Below are 26,884 nucleotides of genomic sequence, written 5' to 3'. Positions count from 1 at the left end.
ATGTCATCAAAGTGGAACAAAACTTAATACAAATTGAATTCCAACATGCTCATAAAAATTGAGAATCTTATTATAAAATGAACAAGTATAAGAACCTGGTGACAACCTGATTAAAGGTGCCAATTTGGAAAATAAAAATACATTATTTATCAGTTAGCAGTCAAGCTGCTGCCTGTCAATTATATCTGAACTAAATAAAAAACATGATGAATTACAGAGCAATACAAACTTATTTTAGAGATGTACTTGCACATTTTCTTGAGCATCTTATGACAGACGCATTTTCATGGACGGTATCATTTTGATTAAAATGTTCAAACAATAAACATCTGACTTCTAAAGTGCTTTGAAGTAGAGATGCACCGATCAGGTTTTTTGTGCAGATCACCGATCACTGAAATCAGTATCTGCCGATCACCGATAATACCGATCACTGAAATCAGTATCTGCCGATCCAATAATACCGATCACCGATCACGGTGTCGATTGAAGCATTCTATTTATTGTGTAGCATTATTGCCTAGGACTCTGAGGAAATACATATATAAAGCACCTCAAACATTAAAGAAATTACAGATTTCTTTAAACATTTAGGACTTTTACTTTGAAAAATGTCCTAATTGATACATTAAAATTGTTTGATTGCTATTGTAGGGGATTTCAGATATGTATGGATCACATCTGCATTATTCATTTCCTGGAACTCTTGGGGAAATTTATATACAGGACTTTTTTTAACATACAAAAGTCTGACTTATTTTTATAAACTCTTCCTTGGTACAGTAAACATGTTTTAATGTTAGCATAATTTAAGCTAAATCTCAGAAACGATCTATAAAGATACAAAATCAGTTCATTGTTTACTTTTATATGCTAGTATATGATTTGTCGACATCTTATTTTGACAAACGGATGTTGTTTCACGTGGTTCTTTCCGCTAACTTTGCAAAACCGGATGTTGTCACATAAATCCTTCCGCTAACTTTATCAAAACCCTCGCGCGCTCCCGATGGAATGTGTTTACCGTGAGCATCAGTCTCTAGGGGCAGACATGTGAGAGTCGGCTGAGTTGACCCAGAGATTCAACTCGGGGGACGGGGACGCCGCTCGGTGCGTGAGGATCCCCTCGTGGACCTCTCACTCTGCGGCCCTCGCCGGGCGCATCGTCTCCGTTGCGGTGCGCGGCGATTGAAACGTCTCTGATAGTTCTCGCAGATGTTACGTCATCTGATCGGCCGTTTTGAGAACGCCGATCAAAACCGATAATGGGAATATCGGCCGATATGGATCGACGCCGATCAGATCGGTGCATCCCTACTTTGAAGACATACACAAAAAAAGAAAAAGAGCATTTCATGAGAAACTCTTGTGCTATTTATTTATTTTTGTTCGGTACTGCAAACTATTACAGTTTTTTTCAAGCGCTACCAAGCATTTGTCCAATCAGTGGTCACATTTTCAAAACTCTAAACACAATTATCACAGCATCGGTGTTTTGTGGCCGTACCATTCACACATTTCATGTCGTTTTCAAACAATATGCAGTCAGTGAACACATTTTCACAATGCTTACATTTTCTTAACAGACAAGCTATACCTCTAAACAAAATTATGGATTATTTTTGTATTATTTACTCATGTTAACACACAACATCCCACAATGGCAAACACAATATTCCAAACCTTAGATACAGTCTAAAAACCTGTTCTGCAATGATATCAGTTCTAAAACAATATATCTCAGCTGATAATAAACAAACAATTTATTCCCCATCTCCTGATGGTAGGTAAGTTTGGAATTTTTTGAGAAATATGTTTTAGCAAGTTTTGGATTAGAATTTAAGTTTTGATTGTGACCGGTTGAGATGTTGATCACACAGACACCGCCGACATTGACTAACCGAATGTTGTTCAATCATCTATTGCAGCCTTTGCCCCAAAACATAGTTTATTTGTAAAAAAACTAAAAAAACAAAACAGTTTGGATTGAACTTTTTTAACCCTTGTGTTGCCTTAGGGTCATTTTGACCCGAATCAATATTACACCCTCCCCCGCCTTTGGGTCATTTTGACCCGATTCAATGTTTCACCCTCCTGTTACCTTTATATTTACTAACATATTTTACCCTTTGGGTTCAATTTGACGCCAGCAATTAAAACCTCCAGAAAATTATTAGAATTAATATTGTTTTCCAAGTTTAAGTGTGAGGCACTTTATGTTTGTTTGTTGACTACCGAAAGAACACCGACATTAAACATTGAATGGGGTCAAATTAATCCTAAAGCGGGGGGAGGGTGTAATATTGATTCGGGTCAAAATGACCCTCAGGCAACACAAGGGTTAAAGGTTGTGTTTTTGTTCAGAATGCTCTTGTGTGTTTCTTGGATATTTTGTTCACTGTAAGCAATACTGTAAAACTTTTTCTGTTCCATCATACTGTAAACAGTATTTATACTATACCTCCTGTAGTAAACAGTAAAGAGAAAAAAACTGATTTGTTTTTTACTGGAATGCTTTTGAATGTGAACATTACATGTGGACATACAGTTCCCAACCAAGAAATGTAGTTTAAAAACAGTGGATTACATGTTGTGCATGCAAATACCTGAAAAACTGAAACATAAAAGTCTATGCAGTTTTTGTAATGTCAGCAATAGCCAGTGTTTTGCAACCTGGTGGACTTTGATTGACTGGAAGGAGCTTGTGAAGTGAAAACAAGAGTTATTCTTTGACCGAATAATTTAATTTTGAGTCAGATTTCCAGTGTTTTGGTAAAGTTAGTGTCTGCAGAAAAAGATGTGTTCTATTTTGAAATGAAGAGTTGGTATATATTTAACAAAATGTGCTTTTGACAAGAAAATTATCCATTAGGCCAATTGTGCTTTGTAGGTGTGAATCTGTGTTAAGAGTTTAGAAAAAGTATCTGAAGTATGGGTAAGCTTGTTAGCGATTGAAAAAAAACTGTAAGTGATCGAACTATTTAACCCTTGTGTTGCCTTTACTCAGAAATCATACACCCTGCGTCCTGGGGTCAAACTGGAGCCTTGCGCACACACACACACAACCACACACACACACACACACACACGAAACCACGTTTTAGTCCAGAGGACAACGGCAGAGGCGATAGAGGGGACCCTCAGCATCGGCACACATCGGGCAGTATGCCAGCGTGCAGCCCTTGCAGATGTACTTGTTGCACCCGTTGCACACGGTGTATGTTTTAGAGTCCTTCTTCGAGGGGCAGATCTGACACCTCTTTCGCTTACTGGCCCCCCCGCGCGGCGCGGCGGTCTCGAAGCACAAGGAGGAGGAGGAGGCCCAGGCTTCGCACGCTCCTGCGGCGGCGGCGGCGTCAGAGGAGGAGGCCACCCGGGCAGCTTTGGCGACAATGGCGGCGGACGCCTCCGTGCGCGGCAGACGCTTCCGCCTCTCCATGAACGGATAGGCGAGCGCCTTTCCCAGCAGCTCGAGAAACACCCTCCTCTTGTTGCGTTTGCCGGGCATCCAGTCGGGGTGGACCTCTCGCCATATCACAAAGGCGTCGTAGGCAGACACGTCGAGCATGTTGTGGAAGACGACCAGGGGCCAGCGGGCGGTCATCCTTCGGCAGCTGTAGGTCCCGACGACCTTGTCGAGGTTGTCCACGCCGCCCTTGTTGCGGTTGTAGTCCAGGACGACGAGGGGCTTGGCGTCGGCGCGGTCGCTGACGTCGCCCCGCGCGTGCTTGGTGCTCAGGAGGACCACGTTTTTTTTGCCGCTCTTTTTCGGCAGGTAGGAGACGAGCGTGGCGTCGGGCGTGAAGGCAAACATTGACGAAAAGACGGGTCTCTGGCCGCACGCGAGCAGCGCGGCCGGCAGCTCGGGCTTGTTCTTTCTCACCGTGCCGACCACGGTGTTGTTCCTGAGCAGGAGCAGCCGCGCGAGTTCGTAGGAGGTGAAGAAATTGTCGCACGTGACGTTGCGCCCCGTCAGGCCCTCGGTCACGTCGAGCACGACCCTCGTGCCCAGATTCTTTTCCGGTCGTCCGCCGCTGGGCTTCCCGGTGTAGATTTGCATCTTCCACGCGTAGCTGGACCTGGCGTCGCAGGCCACCCACAACTTGATGCCGTATTTCGCGGGCTTGCTGGGCATGTACTGCCTGAAAGGACAACGGCCTGGCGGACGAGAGAGAGAGAGAGAGAGAGAGAGAATGAGAATATTATTATTATTACTATTATTATTTCCACCACCACCACCGTCGCGGCGGCGGCCAAACGGTACCTCTGAAGGGAACCAGTTGCTCGTCCACCGTCACTTCGGGGCCCGGGTCGTAGAGGAGCGGCAGGCGCGCCACCCACGCTTCCCAGACCTCCCTCACGGCCGCCAGTTTGTCGGTCGCGCGTCTCTCGCCTCGCGTCTCGCGGTCGTCAAAGCGCAGCAGTCTCGACCACGAGTGAAAGCGTTTGAGCGGCATCGTGGCGCGGAAAACGGCCCTGCCGCTCTCGGCGTCCCACAGACTGGAGAGGGCCTCGCCCCGGGACCTGTACACGCCCGCCAAGATCAGCAGGCCCATGTAGGCGCGCAGGTCGGTCTCGTCCATCCCTTTCCAGCCGTCGCCGTATTTTCGCGAGCCCTCCAGATTGGTCATCTCCAGGACGATCCTTTCCACGGCCGGCGTGACAAACATGCGGAACGTCGAGGCCGCGTCCCGGGCGTGCGACTTTGCGTACGCCGTGGGCCCCGGAGCGAAGGCGGGCGCGGCGATTCCCGGCGCCGGGCGTCCCGCTCTGTCGTACGGCGTCGAGGACCACGATATTTCACCGTTTTTCGACAGCAAGGTCCGTCTTTTGCCTCGAGAAGCGGCGGCTGCTTCTTGTTCTTGTTCTTCTTCATCTTCTTCTTCGTCTACTTCTTCTTCTTCGTCTACTTCTTCTTCTTCGTCTACTTCTTCTTCTTCGTCTTCTTCGTCTACTTCTTCGTCTTCTTCTTCTTCTTCGTCGTCTTCTTCGTCTTCTTCTCCTCTTCCTGACGGTTGACGGAACAACATTTCGAAATCCTGAATTCTGGGGAAACGACTCGCGGTCGCGATGGATTTGGCAGAGCGGTGGTCCTCACCTCCACCGCTACAGCCTTCTCGTTCTCGTTCGTATCGTTCCGTTCCTCCGGTTCCTACTCCCGAAGGGGACGCGTCGCGCGCCGGGTCGACGACCCGACCGTCGGCGAAACGAGGCGCCGCCACCACGTCTTTGTGGCGAGGACGACCGCGACCGCTACCGCCTTTTTCTTCTGCTTCTTCTTCTTCTCCTCCTCCTCGTCGTTCTCGTTCGTCTCGTTCAGTTCCTCCGGTTCCTACGCCCGAAGGCGACGCGTCTTTGCGGCGAGGACGACCGCTACCGCGTTCTTCTAATGACGGCGAAGCGTCGCGCGCCGGGTCCACCAGCATTTTGACAATCTGACTTATGGTGAATCTACGCGCCGTCATGATGCGAGCAGCGAGCAGCGAGCGGGAGCAGAGAGCAGCTAGCAGCGAGCGGGAGCAGAGGCGAGCAGAGGCAGTAGTAGCAGCAGCAGCAGCAAGCGGGAGCACACCACCGGGCGCCAAAGACGGCGTTAGTAGAACACGCGTCGAGTCGTTATTTTGACCCGAGGGGACGACGCGAGTACGGAACGTTACGTATTGTTCAATTCAATTCAGTTTATTTGTATAGACATCCCTGCCCCAAAACCTCGCATCGGATCAGGAAAAACTCCCAAATAACCCTTCGGGGGGAGAAAAAAAAAGGGAAGAAATCTTCAGGAGAGCAACAGAGGAGGATCCCTCTCCAGGATGGACAGAACAATAGATGTAATGTGTACAGAAGAACAGATTTAGAGTTGAAATACATTCAATGAATGTGACAGAGTGTATGAATAGTTTACGGTAGTATTGCGGCGTGCGAGTCGGCGGTACGCGGGCGCTCGGGAGCGTAACTGTTACCGGAGAAGGAAAAAGAGCCGAGGTCTGCGTGCGCGCGCGTGCGTCTTTGCTTGTAACGCTGCAGGTAATGACCAAATCAAATGAACGCAAGTTTCAAACAACAACAACAACAACAACAAGTCCTGTGTCCTGTGATCATTGGGAGCCCCACGAGGCAGCCTTTTCCCCCCCTTCTCTTTCTCCCCGCGTCAATCTTTTTGCATTTCACGTGAACCGGGAACGTATTGGGCGACGCAATGTTGTGCCGCCGCCGCCGGCTACGTCCGACGTGTGGGAAAGACGTTATTATTATTATTAAAAAGGTGGTTTTCATTATTGTGCAGAAAAAAAGTGGTGACGGACGGTGCACGCGTGTAGACGTGTCTGATTAACAGTACAACGGGAGGGGCGCGTGGGATTCGACTCGGGTCTTTTTGACCCAGAGTACGGATACGCGCCGGGGTCACTCTGACCCAGCGCTGGGTCACTGACCCAGACCTGGGTCTTTTTGACCCAGAGGACGGGGGTAGAGGCTTGTAATTCACACATGTAAGTGTACGAGGGTCAGATTGACCCGAGGACAACGGGAGGGTTAACCAGATGGTGGAGCCACAGCCATAAAAGCAGCTCAGCTGGATGTTTTCGGTTGGTTTACTGTATCATTCATCATCAATCTTACTGTATCGTGTAATTCCACGAAAAACATGAAATCACCAAACTCTGCTCTAACTAGTTCTCTAATAACAAGCCAGCTCTACTGTGTTCTCATCACTTAATGCACAGTTGACCAATCCGACAAAATGCTGACACATTTGTTGAAAGGTTTTCAGAAGACAACAAACTTTAACTTTCAACTTGACTTACAGTATGTCCCCAGAGGGCAATTGGTTTGAAGCATAACCAGTCACTGCATGATATTCATCTTTACTGCGGTGTGATTCAGTTCATAACAGATGATGTTGTGATCTTGTGTGCACTTCCTCTCTTTCTTTCTCTTCCTGCTTTTACTCAAATAAGTCAGATGAAATGCGGGCATGGCTCGGATGAGATTGTGTTGGGATTCCAGTTTGAAACAGAAGACTCAGTTCAGTGCTATTCTACTAAAATGATTAGCTTTGTTGGCCTGATCGTAATTCTACCTTTAATGAAAGCAAATTAAAGTACATGTGTTGTTAAAATGACATTTATTAACCCTTGTGTTGCCTTAGGGTCATTTTGACCCAAATCAATATTACACCCTCCCCCCGCCTTTGGGTCATTTTGACCCGATTCAATGTTTCACCCTCCTGTTACCTTTATATTTACTAACATATTTTACCCTTTGGGTTCAATTTGACACCAGCAATTAAAACCTCCAGAAAATTATTAGAATTAATATTGTTTTCCAAGTTTAAGTGTGAGGCACTTTATGTTTGTTTGTTGACTACCGAAAGAACACCGACATTAAACATTGAATGGGGTCAAATTAATCCTAAAGCGGGGGGAGGGTGTAATATTGATTCGGGTCAAAATGACCCTAAGGCAACACAAGGGTTAAACCGTTTAAAATGACACTGCATGTTGTCTCATTACAAAGAATATTTCATTTCACACTCTTTTATTGTGAATGGTCAAAATAAAAAATACTCTATGTGTTGTGTATGAGTTAAAACCACTTTATTTGGTAATGAAACCTCTATTATTCTGCTAATAGAAAATACAGTTTATATATTTATTGGTGATGTTGTAATTGTACCAGGCAACCTTTCCCACATAAAGGGCGGTATGTACTGCAATAAATCAAACAGGAAGTAGATACATTTACACTGACTTGAGACTTCCCCAGTGCTGCAATCAGCAACATCTTGTGTTTCATTGTCTCACTTTAATATTTGACCTATATTGCCTCAAACTCACTTTTGCCCCATAAGCATTAAAGCTCAAATGTTGGGAATTGTTACGATATATTTGTCTTACAAATGCTCAGAGGGGAATATACAAACCTGATCATTTATACTTCAGAATGTAACCGGAAACGATCTGAACAATGGATGATGTTACTCCGTCTCCTAACATCTTCTCTGTAAAGTGAGGCGTTTGGCTGCCACCACGTGGTGGTGCCAACGCCCCATGGATCCCTAAATGTCTTGTTCACAGTAGAACGTGGCATTGCCTCTGTACCGCCGTGAGCATTAACGTTTGACCTTTTGCTGAGTACACTGTGTGGTCAGAAATGCTGCATCAGCGAGTTCTCAAACGAATTAAGATCACTCACCGTTGTATTTTTCACTGGCACCATTCAGCAGCGATGTCGATATGATTGCGTTTGCAAGTTGGTAATTCTTAAACATAATAACACACGAAAAATAAGTAGTTTTGTATGGATTCTGCAGACATCTCCACTATCTACTATAATGTGACTGTTCACTCATCACTAACACATACAAGTACAACACTGTGAACAACCAGTGAAGCGAGACGACATGTCTTAACGTGTCAAGGGTTAAACATGTGCACGTGTGGCAGAACAAAACCCGATAACAGTGACATCAAGCCTCTTACTTGACTCCTGGACGCAGAGAGAGAGATTTCAAAGGCAGATATTTGGTCTGACTCGCTGCGCGAATGCGCGCCGACCTTGGAGTCTCCAGACGCGCAGTGGAGGGTTTTGCGCACTGACTTCAAGTCGAGCTAAAGAAGGCGCACAGCGCGCGGACTGCTGCCGACTTACTGCAGTCCTGTCACTCGGATCCGGGCTCACTTTGCTGTAGTTGACCGCGCACATCGTCATTTCAGAAAACCTCAATGCCCGGGGAAGCAGGGGGTACAATCTTCAGACTATTTCAATTTGGCTTGATTCGCAATTTAGAGGAGTGCTGTTTCAGCTGAGCCTGTAGCCGTTCCACCTTGTTTGAAGATAACTACAAGTGTCCCAGCTGCTCAGGGGAAATCCACTCAACATCCTGAAGACGAGACTTGTGAGGATTTTAGGACTCTTTCCCGAGACTGGTTTGAACAAGGGTGTTTGCAACTAAGTGAGGTATTACATAAAAACGGTAAGGAAAAGTTGATCTGCTTCCAAATATGCGATTCAAATGGGAAACCTGTGAAGTCCTCCCACATTTAACAGGGGGGTTTAAAAGTGAGTTCACATCGTAAATGTTCCCACTTTCCTCTCAGGTGATCACAGCAATGCTTCAACAGCATGCGCGTCTGTCCCTCTCCAAATCGCCCAGAGAGGATTTAAGCGCCGCTCGTTTTGAATAAGTCGAGAAGTCATCGAAGATGAGAGCTCTGGAAACATTCCTGTTTCTTTTCCTCCTGCACCAGGTGAGGTGTGAGATGTTTGAATGAGAATAGAATATGTGGAAATATATCTGTGACCACGAAGGTTTAAAAAAGAAAGTTACATACAGTAATTGGCTTTCATGTGCTATCTGGTTTAACTTTTTTTTTAAATATTAGTATTCTCTAAAAAAATATTTTTGTACAACACATTCATTTGTTTCACTTAACGTTGTATATATTGATATCATATTGTTTATTTTTATGTATTGTGTTGTGTTGTTAGTTATTGTAGATCTGCATCATATTGCTCAAGCAATGTAATATTTACCCATCACCACATAATGCCAATGACAGTTCCATAAATTCCTGGCATCAGACTTTATTTAACAGTCATTTGCAGCCAAAGTGTTGGTCGACATGAACACACAACATCTTACAAGGGATACACTTATTTTGTGTTATTAAGCAATATTCAATCAAATCTATAAAATATCCTATTTCAATTATATCGTTTGTTAAAAACATTTATTAAGATGGAGGTGTTCTCGTCACCTTTACAAATATGGTGATATATAATTTCTGTAGCCTGGACTAAAAACATATTTCAGAAACATTGCTTACAGTTGACTGGATTACATTTTGCAGAACAGACTCTGACTGTATCAAAGCCATTATGTATATTACAATATTCAATACATTTTCATAATAGTCCTTGAAATATTGGTCATATTTGGAATTATGAATTGTCGAATATATATATATATATATATGTCTATTTGTACAATAATACAGAACATTTACATGACATTCCGAGTTAATGTGAGCATATTGCTTATTTTATTACAATGACCAATGCTGCAGTATTAGATTAGATGAAGTATTAATTGAGAAGTTTATGTAGTAAAATAATCATTCACTGAATATAAAGTAGCATGTACTGTTTGCTGAGTTTATTTTTTATTTTTTTACCATTGTGGTGAGTTATTAATTATTATATTATCGCCTTGGTATTCCCACTCTGTCTCTTATTGCTTAACAAAAAACTACTCTCTCTTCATGTATTCAGCTACATCGCGTGGACATTTGTGGTTAGCCATCATTTTAATTTATTTTGTTCCCAGGCTTGAAAAAGGGTTGACCTCTGTGCTGAACCCTCGGCAGCCGTAAGGTGTCTTTGCCGTATTATACAATATCTTAGGAAAAAAGTACAATAGGTTTAAATTGCACAACCCACAGGATTTCAAAGCCTGCATTGTTCCTACTGCATGACTTAAACAATGTGATGAAATCACAAATGCTCATATGAAATGAATCCTATTTACCAGAGATTTGAATCTTTATGTAGTCTAATTCTTTGATTATTGCAGGAAAAAGCTCTCCAAAGGAAGATCATAAGCCTTCGAGAAATATAAAGGTCTTCTTCTTCTTCTTCTTCTTCTTTTTCAATGGCTGCTGATGGCAGTTGAATAAAGTGTGGGTTTTATCGTGGTCATCCTTGCTTTACGGACTCTTGCCGTGATCAGACCTGGACATAAAATGCCATGTGATTGAAGAAGATCCTCACATCTGTGCTTTCCTCAAAGAGGGCTTCTTTAAAGATAGCCTTGAACTGTGCAGATGCAGCAGCAGAGTTATGTCTGCTCTGGCTGCTGTTGTAATCAGCCTTGTGCCTATTGGGAGCTCTGCCTCCAGAGAGAGAGAATGGCCGCATGAGGCTCTCTGCATATGCTTCGGTGGCTTCCCTCCCAGTGGACCCACCACTGTCTGACTGGGGACATACTGGCCCTTTTCAATATTCCCTCACCGTCCAAGAGATAGAACATATTTAAATACCAGCCTGAAGCTCACTGAACGAATGGAATATGCACCAAACTCCTTGAGCTTTCTTTCTTTGTACGTCTGCTTCGTAGAATAGTTGCTTTTAACCCGTGGCGCCGCAGGATGCATCTCGAACCACTCAACCACCAGGACACCCAGTTATACCGCAAGATACGTTTTAACCGTCATATATTTCAGTATCTGAAGCAGGCTTTTAGTCTCACATACCTGTGGTCGCACCTTCCAAAACAATAAAACCAACACACAAAGATTTTTCTTTTGCATTTCTCGTACACCTCATAAAAAAAACCCCACCTAAAACATTAATACAATAGTGAAAATGTAACCCCTGGTCTGAGCATCTGTGCCATACCCCAGGGACAAATAAGAGGGTCAAAGCCATCCTGGGAGAATCCATTCTTCCTCATGACATCTGGCGCAGTTATCCTGTGTGCAATGACAGCAGAACAATGTAGATGATATAAACACATATTTGAGAGCCCTGCTCTTTGCCATCGCCCTCTGTCCTGCCCCACAATTGCATGCAGGGAAAGTGTTGTTTTTTTAACGCTGCTTTGGAATTAAGTGTGAGAAGACGTTGACAAAGTCTATTATGCCTTTGTATCTTATTGCCGGGGTGAGAGCTCTTCGGTAATGTTATGTCACGACACAGCATCTCCGGGGCCCGTGCCAAGAGGATCAGCGGTGGTGTTAAATGTATACATCTCCGCTGTTCCTGTAAACGGCGCCCAGGGTTGGACTGAGCCGGGCTGGAGCGAGCATCCTCGTAGAAGAGTGTGACGCATCAAGGAGACAAAGCTGAGCTGGTTACTCGTAAGCTGAACATGTCCTGTCCTCTGGATTCACCACATGCTTGGAGTTCATCCCTGCAACTTTGATGTGCACTGATTTAAGGGATTACAAGTCATTTCCCATAGGATTTTGCATTAATTCCAACAGTTATTTATTCATTTATTAATCGCTTGGTTATTTATCTATTCATCCCTCCAGTGCAAAATCATTAGAACAAGAAAGTCAGAATGTGAAGTCGATTTGGGTCAGTTTGAGCAGCTAATATTATTGTACAAATCAGCCAGCGGACTTTTTTTCCTGCTTGTGGTTTTTCTCTGCAGTGCTGGAGCGAAACAGCGAGGCTCTATTCAAAGTCAGAAGAGGCTCTGGCAAGGACAACAGTTTTATCCCTGTCTTCATAACAAAACACACATTCTACATGAATTCCCTCTCTAAGGGCTCTTTAACCCCTTCCCCTTCCTCGTGCTCAATTAGGTTTGGTTTTATTATTTATTTATTGTATATTTAAAAGCAACTAACACTGGGAAGAGTCATAAAATGTACAGTGGGGGGATTAGGAGCAGCTCTTTAATCTCACGCTTCTGATAATACTGCATGGGCTGATTGATTAGTTTTTCAGGAAGCTTATGTCAGAAAAACCTAATCCGTCTTTGGATTGTGCCAGCCTTGTAAGGTTTTCCGTGCTGCCACTTTATCACAGCGGCGAATTACAGAGCTGCTGGGCTGTGATAAGGTCCTCCTCTCTTTTTCAGACCCCACTGCCCAACCCCCTGCACCCCCTGCCCCTCCCTTCCCTTCCCTCTGGACAATAACAAAAAATGGTGTTTATATTCTTCACATCCCTGCTCTGCCTGGTCCTCACATCAACCTCTCCCAGGATTTGCCTTGTAAGAAAGTGTGAGAAAAAAAGAGTGGAACTTAAGTCTTCAAAAACCCGCCAGTAAAAATTGGGTGGGGAGGGAGAAAGATATGAGAGAAAATGGCAGGCAAGACCAGTAGAAATTTCTGTAGAAGTGATTAAGGATGGATTGACAGAGTGAAAGGGCCTTGTATGCATGTGGTGCCTTCCAGGAATCAGTCGAGGCCTTACATGGTGCTGATGTGTATCTGTGCTCATATTGGGGTCACAATCTTCCTAGCCAGCAGGCTTGACTAGATAATCCCTCATAAACAATACTGTCTGTGGCATTTGCAGTCCTCAGCCTGTCTGTTGTCTGAGACCTCTCAAGGAAAGGTTGCCATTCCTGTGCGTTACATCCCTCAAATGTATCTTGCTGGCACTACAGGTTGTATTGACTGTGTTGAGCCTTGCAACCTATTTCTTTTCCAATCATCAATCATAATTGTGTGTGCACTGGCAAAGAAATCCATGATAAAGGTCCTGAAATAGAAAGAAAGAAGTTCCAAATGATTGATAGGTGTGAAGCCATTGCCCTTTGCATTGACAATATCCATAATCTGGCTTCTGGATGGACCATTAAAGACTCAACTCAAACAATTATGAGCAGCTTGATTTCTCCCCCCTCAGCTTCTCTTCTGACGTGAACGGTTTGGATGAAGTGAGATTCTGAGCAGCTCTTTTCAGTCGCCCCCACTATGTCGTCTCTGGTGCAGGAAACGCTTTGTTTAATATGGTTTTAAATTTCCCGATCTTGGTCCACAGCTATGAATTTTTATGGACGATGTGCAGCCCGAGGCGGTGTTAGATCTGTAGGCTCCGCTACCTTATAGCATTGTCATTACCGCTCTGCAGGGTCGGAAACATCCAGCACTCTCTCAAGCACAACCTCGCTGTTTAGAAGCTCTTTTACTGCCTGCATCGCTTTCCACTGCTGTGCTGCACAAAGGGTGGGGAGCAGTTCAGATGCAGCAGGTGTTTTGTCTGAATCGTGTGTGGATGATGGACTATCGTTTGTAGGAATCGGGGTGTCACTTTTTCCTTTTAATGTATCAAATACTGCAAGAGTTGCATTGTTGCTTTACAGCCGTGAGTTCTGCATTTACGTTTGAAATACCAGACTCGGGAGAAACTGCGTTATCACATCAAACCACGTCTCTATTGGATAGGAAGCAACGTTTCTGCCACTTTCTAAACACTTTGACATGTAAAGTTCTTAATTGCCACGTTGTTTGGTACTTTGGAGAAGGCAATCATACTACATGTCAGAGCTCGGGAAATGATTGACCTATTTAATTAAAACTGTGCTGCTTTCCTGTATATAGCAAGGTGTGACAGCTTTAGAATAAGTACAATAAATCTCCTTTTTGATTATTTTTACTTTGACATTTCCTCTAATGCCTCCAGGCTTTGAGGCCTTTCTTTTCAGCTTGTCATTTCCAGCCCTAACAAAGCACTGTCAGCTCTCCTCTGTCTTTGTATTTTCCTTGTGAAGTACCCGTCTTCAGAGCTTCACTGAGAGAAATGAAGTAACGTCTTCTTCAAACGGAACTGTTTCGGTGAAATCAGCCAAGGCGCAATCTGCTTAGAGAACAGAAACATTTGCTCCGTCAAATTTGCTGGACGTGCGTTTGAGCCAAGCAAGCGGAAACATTTCCGAATAAAACATTTGTATCATTTGCGGCGTGGATTTGAAGGGAGGAAAATACCAAATTGAAGTTGTCACATGCATACAAAAATGCTCAGTGAGAGAAACATGTAGATTACATCCTCCTGAGATGAAAGGGAAATGATTTAGACAGAGTATTTGAGCACTTTTACAAGCATGCTCGCCTTGTTGTACAAAGTAGAAGGTTTTCAAAAGTGGTCAAGAGACGGATAAAGTCCAACGTGCTTTGAGGTTTTATCCTCCTGAATCCCGGCTATCAGACATACGGAGGTGTGCTTCAGGTGTCAGGAGGCGTCTAGCAGTTGGAGCTTTGACCATGTAAGGGGATTATGAAACTGATGACATGTTGAAAGGTAACGCCTGCCCAAAAGTGAAGTGTTCAGGGCTTTGCTGCTGTCACATGTGGCAGGTGCAGAGATAACACAAGTATCCAGATTACCTGAAGGCTCTCGTCCCATAGCCCCTCATCACACACCCTCCGCCCCCCTTCTTCTCTCCTCGTGGGATATTTGCTGGCTAACGTTTTCTGAACATCTGTTATCATCGCTGCATTCAAATTTCCCACACCAAGAAATTCTAACCAACCTCCTTCGCCTTTCACCTTTTTGCAGGTTGAAAAAAATCTAATGACGATGATTTTTTGTATTTATTAATTTAAATATTAAATTGTAAATATTCACAAAATTAAATAGCTTGACCTTAAATAACAAACGGTCAATGCATCGATTGCATCCTAGATTTTTTAGAAATATTAAGAATTTCCTTCCGGGAAATTTAATCTTATTTTAGGTTTCTTGCATTAAACAGCTGTAAACTACTGGGAATGCACATTAACTATTTGCTTCTGTATTTCTAGTGTTCTGGGATAATCTTATTATCACTCAGCAATAACTCCTATAGAATAAAGCCTTGACTACAAGTCAGTTGTTCTGATATACACAGCTACAAATAATACGTCCCATTCTTGCCCTGGTACAACAATACATATTCACACAAATTAAGTCCTGCCTATACGTTAATGCATCAGTAAAATTAACTTATACATATACAATACTATAATACCCATAGGGTCCATTTTTCTACTTTTACTTGGAATGTTTTGCTTTACTTTACTTTCGTACATTTAGCTGGGAATACTACAAACTTTTAATGAATTGTCTGATTTTGAATGCAGAAGGATACATTATTGGTGAGTGTTTTTGTTTTACTGATTTGACCTAGTCCCCCCCTTCCTGCAACACATTCTCACTCCCAACTCGTCACGATGCTTTGTCAGTGGCCCGAAGCTTCAAACTATGACGCTCTCGGCAGTCCATCGTGTTAGTTTTGAAGGGGGCAGAGACGGTGTGGCAGTTTTCACTTGTTACTTAGATCGTGTCTTTGCAAAATAAACTTCTGTTGTCACAGGAAGTTAGGTTTAAGCTTGAAAACCATCCTGTGTGGACTATCTTGCTCTCTATACTACGTTAGTTGCTCTAACACACTGAAAATGACGCAAGTGGGTTTGCATTGGAGTTAGTTGAAAGCCATCGGTACCAGACGCCACTTGAGGGTCAGGGGCCACTAACCAACTGTCTGGAGTCAGGATCATTTAGAAAACAATGGATTAGTGTGGATGTAGCCTCAATCTCAAAGATTCACAGTTTAGCAAAATGTAAGAACTCTAAGAATAGTATCAGCCTTAAAACATATTTATCTCTAAACAAAAGGAAAAAAAGGGGGAAACCTTTTATTTTGAACACAAATATGACATGAAAACTCATCCAAGGGCTTACGTCAATTGCACAATATTGAACCACTCCAATCACCGCTCACTTCCTGCTGCCTGAAAGTAAGGAGGGTTCATTTTGACATTAACGTTGATGCTAACCAACATTTTAGTCTCAGTGTCAATAAGACAAGAACAGTGTGATATTGACACTGTATCGCTTCGCTATGAAAGCTGTAACACGAGATCTGACACGAGGTCGGAGCTGAATGCCGTATAATTTCCTGCAATTTGTCCCGTTTTATTAGCACACTAAAGCACGATTCTACAATTCTGTCTTGGAAGCTTTCACACTGCAGGGAGGTAATTGTGTCTCATTTGTGCAATTTATTGTTGTGCTTCCTCTTATGAAATGCACTTTAATGATACCAAATCCTTCACTGGGAGGACTCATGCTAACACTGCAACAAATGAAAGTCCGTCAGTGTCCAAAGAAGATGAGGTGAGCTGCTGCTAGGAGAGGATTGTGAGACCGAGCACGAATATAGAACACACTGACGCTATAAACACGACAATAACTCACAACGTAGGATTCATGATAGCCACAGGAGGGTTATGTTACGTGCTGTAATTTATGCTAATCGTCGGACGTGAGCGACTCAGAGGGACATAATATGTTGCCACAACAGGCTCCAATACATAGTTCATTTTAATTTAATATGTGAGGTGCACAGGCATTATAACTTTATGAGCTCCATTTGTTGAGCTTTATTTGTGTCAGAATTAAAAAGGACTTGTATGGACAGTGAATCTTCATTATGAACTCAAGTGGTCTGAATATTTAGAATTTCTTGAGCGATAATAACAACTGGAGTAGATTGAGCTTAATTTGCTTCGTAAGCATTTTTGCATGTTTCTGTTCAAATTCCTTCCCGTTGTGTGTGTGCTCTTTGTGTTTTCTTTTATTGTTTGTCTGTTTGTGTTAAACCAGCAGTATGAACAACTTTGTTTACCACGTCTCCTGATATTTTCTGTTTCTTTGCTCTTGCCGTTTTGGTTATGATGACAGTTTTTATTTTTCATTTAATGTGAAGCAAGAAACCAGTTATGGTGATAGATCAAAGTTAGATCATTTCACTCACTCCAATAATTGACTCCTCCTCACCTCTCTTCCTGAGCGTCTTGATAGTGCTAGCACATTCGTTACATATGAGATACATAACAATGTAATGCATGCTCTTCAGGCTTAAAGATGGAATTAATGTACTATGGAGAAACAGCAATGATGATACTGATGTTATTACAGTAATGAAAACATCAGCATCCCTTTCCTTTAGGCTTGCTGTTCCCTCTCCTCTCACCTTCAACACTTAAATATTAGGCGTTGACAGGAGGAGTTTTAAGGCATATTCTGTCTAAAAACGTTATGACAACATTATTACATCTCACCCTTAATGGGCTCAAAATGTAATAATACATTAGATACCGGATGCTCTTCATATTCACCACACATTTACCCAAGTATGTGGATGATGAAGTCAGCCAGCGATTCAATATTGGATCTATAACATCTTAAGCAAGTGTTAGGATATTAAGGCGGTGGTCTGTCTCATTCTCACAAAGGTCAGGTGGTAATGGCCTGAAGGATTATACTGTAGGGGAGTAGATATGCCACACGCACACACACACACACACACACACACACACACGCACACACACACACACTACCCGTAGCCTGCTGTGATTGGTAAGGTGCCCCCGGTGTGGATTTGCTGTTGCGATCCACCACAGTGCAGAAGCACCTGTCATGTGTTTCCCTGGACGGCCTCTGATTAAAAGTGATGGCTCTGGAGCGTGAGGCTGTTCCAGCGATCAGAGCACCAATCTATTCTTCAGCAGCGTGTAGACTTTGGGCTCTGGACTGCCTAAGCGCCTCCAGGGCCTTCTCTCCTGGAACCGGCTCTGGGTGTGAATCATTACAAATGATATGCCCTGTAACACCAGTAGGAAGATGGCTGGGGAAGGACGCGGGGCAGAGAGTGGAGCCGCTTGTCATGTTGGATGCTAGAAAGCAAGAGGCTGCAGTCAATCCGGGGTCTTATAGCGGCGGGGCAGATGGAGTATGGCAGGTGTTGTGTTGGGAAAGTATTACAGAAGGCACTGGTGAAGCCGGTGTATGAGGTGCCGATTTTTTACGACGTAGAAGCGCACAAAAAGTTAATGAAGCTTCAGACACAGAAAATTAGCCAAGAAATGAATTGCACCACCAAAGTGAGGTCAATTTGCACAGATAAATCCATGAAGAACATCGGAGTGAATCATTGGAACAGCTCTGCTTGCACTGATGACCAGGTTAATTGCCCATTTTGTTTATTGTGAGGAAGATGCCTGAAACCAATTTCCCCCGGACGCATGTCCCAAACCTTATGAGCTGGAAACAGATCAACTATGGAAAACTCCAAAAAGGGTTATTTTAGCTGACTGATACAAGGAACTTGGTAATGACTTAGGATGACACAGAGGCTCTCGTGAAGAAAGCCAATCACAGAGCATGAGTGGGGGCCACATTGTCAACGATGCCAGGTATAGAGAGATGCCATCGCAACCCTTCACAGCCGGGCTCAATGTCGCCGGCTGCTCCCTGCAAATGCATTTTAATGACATCTCTTCTGATGATGCAGAAGCCAGATGTCTCCCGCTTCTTAATAACTTTCTAGAGGCAAGTTCTGGTCACTGCGGCAATTACCTTTATGTCAGGCCTCTAAAATATATGTCTACCCACAGGACAAGCTGACAGCCAGCACCATAATGCTCATTACAGATGAATGTCGAGGCTAATTCATCTTGACTCGGTGTGTGGCTCGCTGCCGCTCAGACCACTGTCAGTTGTTAAGTTCCACTAATACCTATGGATATATTGATTGACACAACATTGAATGAACCACACAGTACATGTGGCCTCGAAATGTAACCATCACCAATGGTCATTGTACTAAACTAGGGACATTTGTGCAAAATAAAAAAGAAATTAAGAATGTTTCGCAAATAAAAGTCAGTCAGTCGTACACAGATACAAATGTAGAAACACAACATCTTTACGGAAACAAGACAACTATCATATTTTCAATGAGAATCATAGAGCCCATACTATTTAATATCTTTAAAATACTTGAAGTCTGAAGTTTATGTACAATTGGTTTACTTCAAAGAACTTTGTTAAAAGTAGTACGAGTAATTATTTTTCACTATGAATGTGTAGCAAAACAATAATATTCTGATATCGATTCTTCAAATTTGGTTATTAAACAAATATATTTTACAGTTGATATGGGCAAACAATGAATTGTTTAAATTTTTATTAAATTACCTCAAACATATGCTTGGCACAACAAGTTTTTGTTTCTTATCAGACATACAGTATATGGCAATAACAATAAATCTGGGTTGACACTGACAGATACTATCAGCTCTGCAATTATATATATATATATATATATATATATATATATATATGTGTGTGTGTGTGTGTGTGTGTGTGTGTGTGTGTGGCCTGATCTAATATGCACAGCACAGACACAGGATCAAAACTCCAGCCAAAGTGTTTCTTGAAGTTACTTTTATATATTATGTTTTAGGTGAGGTGAGTCAGTCTGCCTTAAACATCTGCTCATCAAAAAATAACTAAAAAACCTTAAACGTTGAAGATTTGATGTAACAGATCTCCTTGTTCGCTCATTACGTCACAATATTAACTTCCAGCCTCTAAATGTAACTGAAGGTGTAAAATCCATAAATTGTACAAAAATAAATCTGTGCTCCTGAGATTGCAGACAACACTCTGTCAGTGGTGATGCAACATGATGGTAAATGAATGTAAGAAATAAATAACATCAAACATCTGCCCGTCACACCTTTAGGAAAATAAAAACTTCTGTCAGATATCTATTCAAATTACTGACCTCATTTATAGTTCACCCACCTGTGTGTTTGATGCTGCATATCTACATACTTTACAGCATATAACCTTTGACTGCTGTGGTATATAGATGTAATATCTGTGCCTGGGGTGTAAAGTTTGTGCACCTCTCTGCGTTTGTTGTTGTTGTTGAGAACGTACAGGAAAAGGAAGGAGCTTAACCACACAGACATATCCGCAATGTTTGCCACTAGTCACTTTCCGAATGCTGTTGAAATGAGTTCTGGTGTTTTCAGCTCCATAAGTCTGCAGTTATTATCGTAATAATGTCTTGTTTCAAGTCGCCCGAAACGCCTCCAGCACGGCGGCACCGATTAAGAAATCTTAATTAAGCTTTTGTAGATTCTCCTTCATCCGACCTTGGCTCTTTTTTCCACCGCGTCTTGGTGCACGTACAAAAACTCGGATTCTTTTAGTCTGTTTTTAAGAGTCTCCACTTCTGCCTGAATGTAAATGAATGGTGTGTGTGTGTGTGTGTGTGTGTGTGTGTGAAAGAAACCAAAGCCTATGTGTCAGTGCGAGCTTTCAAGTTCCCAGTGCTTCATCTCTCTCGGGGCATATAAGTATTAGATATCCCTCTGCTGATCCCCAGTTGCTCATCATACTTAAACTCCTCTCTCATTTCCATTATAATCATCCTATACAAAGCTCACCTGAGATTTACACTGAAAAGACAAAATTTGGTTTCACCTCTTAAGCTGCACAGCATGACACCCAATATGTAATGGATATAATAACCGTTTGGGCTGGTGGGTAGCGTGACACCCTCCTTGTTCACAGCAGTGAGGACTTGTTCCTGCCCTCAGACCCACAGATGTTATCTTCAGCATCACCAGTTGTTGTGACGCGAGAAGAGTCAAATCAAATTAAAAACTGAGCTCGCACAAGGTATTACTAAGTGGGAGTATCAGTACGGGAATATTGCCACTGGAATTGGTTGATTAAATGCCTGCGGAGGTGATGAGCTACACTGAGGGACATTCTTATAGTGTTGCCTCATTCATCCATGTTTACAGGGAGCAAGTGTCTTCATTAAGCATTGTGAGGGCTGATCGATGGTCAGGCTCACTGTCCGTGGGAGACAAATTGATTTCACATTACATATCCAGATGGTCGAGGCATTAGGCCCTGCTTGCGAGTACATTAAGGTGTTACTCCGGTCTGGGACGTTAAAAAAAGCTCTCATTATAAAATTCACAGTTGCACAACATGACATCCATATTCCCCTTTAGCATGTCGAACAGACCGCTTCACAGGAAGGAGATTGTGAAAAAATCAAATTGTCGGAGACAGACCTAGTTTCTTAGCATTGTACACATGTGCCTCAGTTAGGCTTAGAGCAAAATTATAATTAGTCTGGAAGTAGTGTGCGGCAGCACAGTGAGAATTCAAACAGCCGCTGCGCAGCGCTTTCAACATCTGCTTCTCTCGGTGATCCCTACAACGGGGCCTGGGGAAAGCCGGCACTGCTAATTACCAATAAAACGAGCTAAGCTTATTGCCGTGAATTATTTAAGCTTTATCTGAAGTGGACCAGGAATTGCTCCTGAAGCTAAAAGTCTTTTGGGCACAAGGAGGGATCACAGTTCATTGCTGCATCTGGATTAGCACTTAGCGTGTACTTTACTGTAGCCTTTGTTATTGTTGGGAACCATTACGAGCCTAAGTTCAGAGTGTCTAAGAATAGCACCGCTGACGGAGACCTGCTCACAGCCCGGGGGATTTGCATTGTCGTGTAATCCGACAAGTCGTCCTAAAATATTAGAAGCGTGATGCAAATATGAGCCACGCTGAAGTTTATCGCTGCATCCAAAATGATTCCCTTATGCCGTCGTGCATTTCTTACATTTTTCCAAAAATGTTGTGCTACTAGTGTGCACGCTTGATTTATGCATTACAGTTACTATTAATGCCCTTTTGGTCTGCTTAGCAACTGGAACTGCAATAGTTTGGGGTCACATTGCAAAACAATGCTGTTTAATGAATGCCTCTGTCTAAAGCATCCATAACATCTTATAAACCAGGGATTGTCTGCTGACATCTCAGACTACAGGCCTTTTGGTGTGATTAGTGTTGGAGCTAATCCACTCGCTTACGTTGTGTATTTGATTAATAACAGTTGTTAAAAACTGACGAGTGAGGCTCTGTGTAATCTGTCGTTTAAACTTTGTTTAATGTGCCGTACATTGTAAAGATCTTAAGCTTCACATTTACCGTGTGGACACGATCAAACTTGATCATCAAACTCACTTCAAGAAAGCGAATAAAGCGTGTTTCCCAAATAGCAAACACTTAATTTAACCGCTTGCATTCATTTTCTTCTGTAAAGATTGCTTTTTTTTGATAACATTCTCTATATGTTTTAGTACAACTAAACAAATAGTATTTGTGTTGAAAGCAGTAATACATATTGGTAATATTTACATCTGTTCACATCTATTTTGATGAGCAGTTGAATGAGTGAAGAGAGTAATCACATGTTTGTCGTTGCCTCGAGCGTCTGGTAGACGGGAGTCTGAAGGACTGACTCGTCATATGTCACCACTTTTGACGAGTGAATGACAACAATGAAATAATGCAATTTTGCTTCAATTTAATGTACAAGAAGTTCATCAAGGTGATATATAATATATTGTGCGAAGAAATCTTTTTTCTTTGCAACAAAATGCCGTTTGTTCAAGGAGTGAGCGCTCCTCTTGTCTTATTGAAGTGCCAGCATCTGTTTGAAGCTGTTGTAAACTAAATGTTTCCCAAGGGTCCAGTAGTTGTAGTTCAACATTTTATAAAATAAATCTGAACTTGTGTGACAAACAGGTGGCTCCATTCTCATTGTGGGATTTCTGGGCTTTTCCCTCTTTAGTGCTAAAGTGCTGTTTTCTTTATCATCAGTGATGAAAACAGTTGGGTTCTCTGTTACATGTCTCGCCTGTGGAATGTATCACTGCCGACGTGAACGTCATTGCACTTGAGGAACATTAAATGCAGATGTTTCTGGGCATCAGCTTTGTATTATGTCACTTAATGTTGTTTTCCTGTCTACCCTTGCTGTGTTTTTCTGAAGGTCACATGCAGGAAAGAGCGTGGAGGAGCCAAAGAGCTCATCGAGTGGAGCGACACTGATAGCGAACAGAAGATCTCTCCCACGGGGGCCAGTCCACGGATCCTCAACCCCCTGCGTTTGTTTGCCAGGGGGTCCCCCGGGTTCAAGAGCAACATGAGGGAAATTACATATTTACAGAACATGGAGGACTTCTGGGACTGGTTATCTAACCAGACAGATGCTCAGGGTGCACAGGCCAGAACTAAACGCAGGCCTATCGTCAAGACTGGCAAGTTCAAAAAGATGTTTGGTTGGGGGGACTTCCACTCCAACATCAAGACCGTGAAACTCAACCTGCTGATCACGGGGAAGATCGTGGACCACGGCAACGGCACTTTTAGCGTTTACTTCCGCCACAACTCCACAGGCCTGGGGAACGTGTCTGTCAGCCTGGTGCCTCCCTCCAGGGTGGTGGAGTTTGAGATCGCCCAGCAGTCGACGCTGGAGACCAAAGACACCAAATCGTTCAACTGTCGCATCGAGTACGAGAAGACGGACCGCAACAAGAAGACTGCCCTGTGCAGCTTCGACCCGTCCAAGGTGTGCTACCAGGAGCAGACGCAGAGCCATGTGTCCTGGCTGTGCTCGAAACCCTTCAAAGTCATATGCATCTATATCGCCTTTTACAGTGTCGACTATAAACTGGTGCAGAAGGTATGCCCTGACTATAACTACCATAGTGACACACCCTACTCCTCCACAGGATGATCTCGCTTTCTGTGTGCGTCTACCTTCCGTCTAATCTTCAAATCATGTAAATGTCAACCTCTAAGCTCCTTGTCCCGCAACAACTAAGTACCTGAAACATGTTGCAGGAAGTGCTATTTATTATGGGACACACTCTGGAAAGATTTGATGCATTGAAAAAAAAAAAAAAATTAACAAAAAAAATGTATATATATCGTACAGATCTAATACTTGAGATAGTTAGGTGTCCAGGGACTTGGTTTTAGGGGTTGACTCGGGATTCAGAGCTAGCTACCAACCCTGTGTGACTCCTCCCCTTCCCAGAAGCACTTCTCCGTAAACCACTGGTATAATTAGCATGTTGTCCAGATGTTTTGTTCAAGGCTAGACCATAGGCAAGGAGCCTCCCCTCTGGAGTGCAGAGCTGGCCTTCTGTGCCAGTGCCACATCGATGCCAACATTGTCAAACAATAACCTCGCCTCATTTAATAACATGAAATATGACAAGACTTTGAATCATGGTAATACTTACAATACAAAGACATTCAAATTGTTATTCAATAGAACATTAAATTAGATCATTCACATTTGAAGCATTGCTCCATTTTGACTGATCGGTTCATTGCCTTTAAAGTATAACTAATATCCATTTGTACCTGTGAACAGAACCCATAGAGGGCAGTGTCTATTGTTTCAGTTTGATCAATGGGTACATCCTCAGGTAGCTTTGAATAAGTAATATGGATTTACCACCTATATTTGATCTCTTTATTTTTAAAAGGACTGGAATAGTGAATTGACTGATTGTGTGCCCAATACCCAACTGAATTGATCCAACACATCTAATCCCACAAGCACGCACAGGGCATAATCATAAATCCATACAAATACTAATATATATGTCTCCATCCACGTATAACCCGGCTGCTGCTGCCTTGTGTACTCCTTAAAATGTGTTGGTTTCCCTCTGCATTCATCACAAGGCATGTGTCTGCTAAACTAGTCTGAAATCCAACATCTGTGTTTGCAGGATGTTCTTTGAGGCATCAGCCCGCCGAGTCGCCCCACAGTGGATTAGTGTGTCGGGGGATGGGGGATGGGGGGGTGATAATTGCAGGACAGGTGGATTTAGCGAGTTTGGCAGACAATTATCAGCACTTTGTCATGGTCCTGCCACCAGCCCTGACATTACCTGTCTTTAATAGGCTTTAATGAGCCTGGGACATTTCATTTACCCAAGACCAAGAGTGGAGAAAAAAGAAAAAAAAGGTGAAAATAAAAACGTCGTCTGGAGTTTTAATGAGAAGTGAGAGCTACATTTGAAAATGTCATACATGTCCCATTTGTACAGCAGGCGAGTTGACTGACTTCTGTGTGAAAGCGGGGAACATCCAGTCGTGTAGTAAATTGTGAAATGTGCTTCGACTTAGCAATGGTTCAAACAGTTTCTGTTGAAAACCATCAGCACAGGACATCCTTCAATGGTGTTGATCGCGTGTATCCAGGGTTCTTAGAATAGGGCATGTGCCACTGACTAATCACATGTCGATTATTTCTGTCAATGTTCCTTCATTTGCTGTATCTCACCTCTTTCTCCGTCGGCTGTAAACCTGTCACAATGTACACAATGAGGTGTATGATGAGGACATTATTAAATTAGAGTTGATCTATGTTGATGTTTTGGTTCTACTCCTTTGTGCAAATGCTGTGTATTAACGTGTAACTCTAAAACTAAACGTGTTTACTTACGGCTTCACAGTAAACAATGTCAAGTTATTCTAATTTCTCCAGGGAAATATATCAAGAAGTATACTGTTCCTTACTTTTGGTGTTTGTTAAGCAATATCATGTAGATATGTCATATTAATTGCGTGTAGTTATAGATTGCTATAGATTTGAGTTTTTGTAATCCTTGCAGATCGTGCCTATTTTCATTTCCTGCTTGTTTATTAATCTTGTTTCAATGGTTTCCCCTGTAAAATAGGACAAAAATGAAAAACAGCATTGCTGTGTGCATAGTTTAAGTATAAATGTCCATTTGGGAATATTTGATTCGGGGGTTCATTTTGTTGAAATGAAATTGTACAAATCCATTTAGGTTTTTATGGCATTAAATCTCCTTTGAACTTGGCTCGGCGCACGTTGTCCCTCCGAGTCGCTCCAGTCTGTCGGCGCTCAGTTGTCTCGTTTCGTTCCTACAAGGACTTCTCAACAGGATAAACACACCATTTTAGGAGGTACGTTTCAGTGTAGCTTTTTAATGGGCAATAAATCTGTGTCCACAGGCGTGGATTATACCAGAGGTACACCTCAGGGAGCACATCCATTTTGCGGTGGCCAACAGTGACAGGGGTCTTTTCATCACTTCCATTACTCTTATCTGATCAGGGTGAAAGGCACCCACTCCTCAGGCGGCGAGGCACAGCAGGTTTTCCTGCTGCGCGCATTCAGATCCTAAAACTGAGGAATGTCATTTCATGAGTTTGACTAATTATGAAGACAACCAAAATAAATAAAAAATACTTTCAATTTGTTAGCTGCCCATGCTGACAATTCAACCCAATAATAATCTTTAAAAAATTATATTCTTATGCAATTTGCGAAGAGAAAAATCTGCATGTCCCTCTTGAAAGAATATCGATTGTATAAATGCAATTTAAGTATCAGTCGTGTTCAAAACAATAATACTATGTCAAGTCACATACATATTTGAGTGCAGCAGGGTTACAATTTACTATTTACAATTCATCAGCGATGAATGTCAGGTTTTGCTGCGTCTCTGGACTGACAGTCATCAGAAAGAGAAAATTAATTGGAATGGCAACAAAAAAGACACTTATTTCTTATTTCAACAGACTGGAAGACACAAACAAGACATGTTGCATTTGATGATACTAATTAACTATTTCTGCCAAAGCTCACAGTCCATGAAATGTTTCAGCAGCTAAAGACAAGTTCCGGACTCTGCTGGGTTTATTCAAATGTATTCTGGGAAACGTAATTATGGGG

The 26,884-nt window shown here is 42.8% G+C and overlaps 2 protein-coding genes across 5 annotated transcripts; one reads left to right on the top strand and one right to left on the bottom strand.

The window, feature by feature from the left end:
• Positions 1-1,364: 1,364 nt before the first annotated feature.
• Positions 1,365-7,162, bottom strand: LOC130206669 (piggyBac transposable element-derived protein 4-like). Its single transcript, XM_056434724.1, has 2 exons — positions 4,265-7,162; positions 1,365-4,158 (listed from the first exon to the last, which is right to left on the bottom strand). Exons 1-2 carry the CDS (start codon positions 5,463-5,465, stop codon positions 3,101-3,103), a joined length of 2,259 nt encoding a protein of 752 aa, XP_056290699.1. The 5' UTR covers positions 5,466-7,162; the 3' UTR covers positions 1,365-3,100.
• A 266-nt stretch (positions 7,163-7,428) lies between these two features.
• nxph2a (neurexophilin 2a) lies at positions 7,429-26,005 on the top strand. Of its 4 annotated transcripts, none has more exons than XM_056434807.1 (3): positions 7,429-9,248; positions 23,150-23,842; positions 24,906-26,005. In XM_056434807.1, the coding sequence occupies exons 1-3, from the start codon at positions 9,204-9,206 to the stop codon at positions 24,915-24,917; spliced, it is 750 nt and encodes a 249-aa protein (XP_056290782.1). In that variant the 5' UTR covers positions 7,429-9,203; the 3' UTR covers positions 24,918-26,005. The 4 variants fall into 4 exon arrangements, 3 of the variants coding, with proteins under 3 accessions (XP_056290782.1, XP_056290769.1, XP_056290761.1); XR_008834157.1 differs by having other exon boundaries at positions 7,439-9,248; positions 23,150-24,944; positions 24,998-26,005; XM_056434794.1 differs by having other exon boundaries at positions 7,439-8,974; positions 9,099-9,248; positions 23,150-26,005.
• The last annotated feature ends 879 nt before the right edge of the window (positions 26,006-26,884 follow it).

The sequence above is a fragment of the Pseudoliparis swirei genome, chromosome 2 (assembly GCF_029220125.1).
Source record: "Pseudoliparis swirei isolate HS2019 ecotype Mariana Trench chromosome 2, NWPU_hadal_v1, whole genome shotgun sequence".
Classification (NCBI taxonomy): domain Eukaryota; kingdom Metazoa; phylum Chordata; class Actinopteri; order Perciformes; family Liparidae; genus Pseudoliparis; species Pseudoliparis swirei.
The sequence above is the reverse complement of the archived record's forward strand: the minus strand, read 5'-3'. Positions and strand labels throughout refer to the sequence as shown.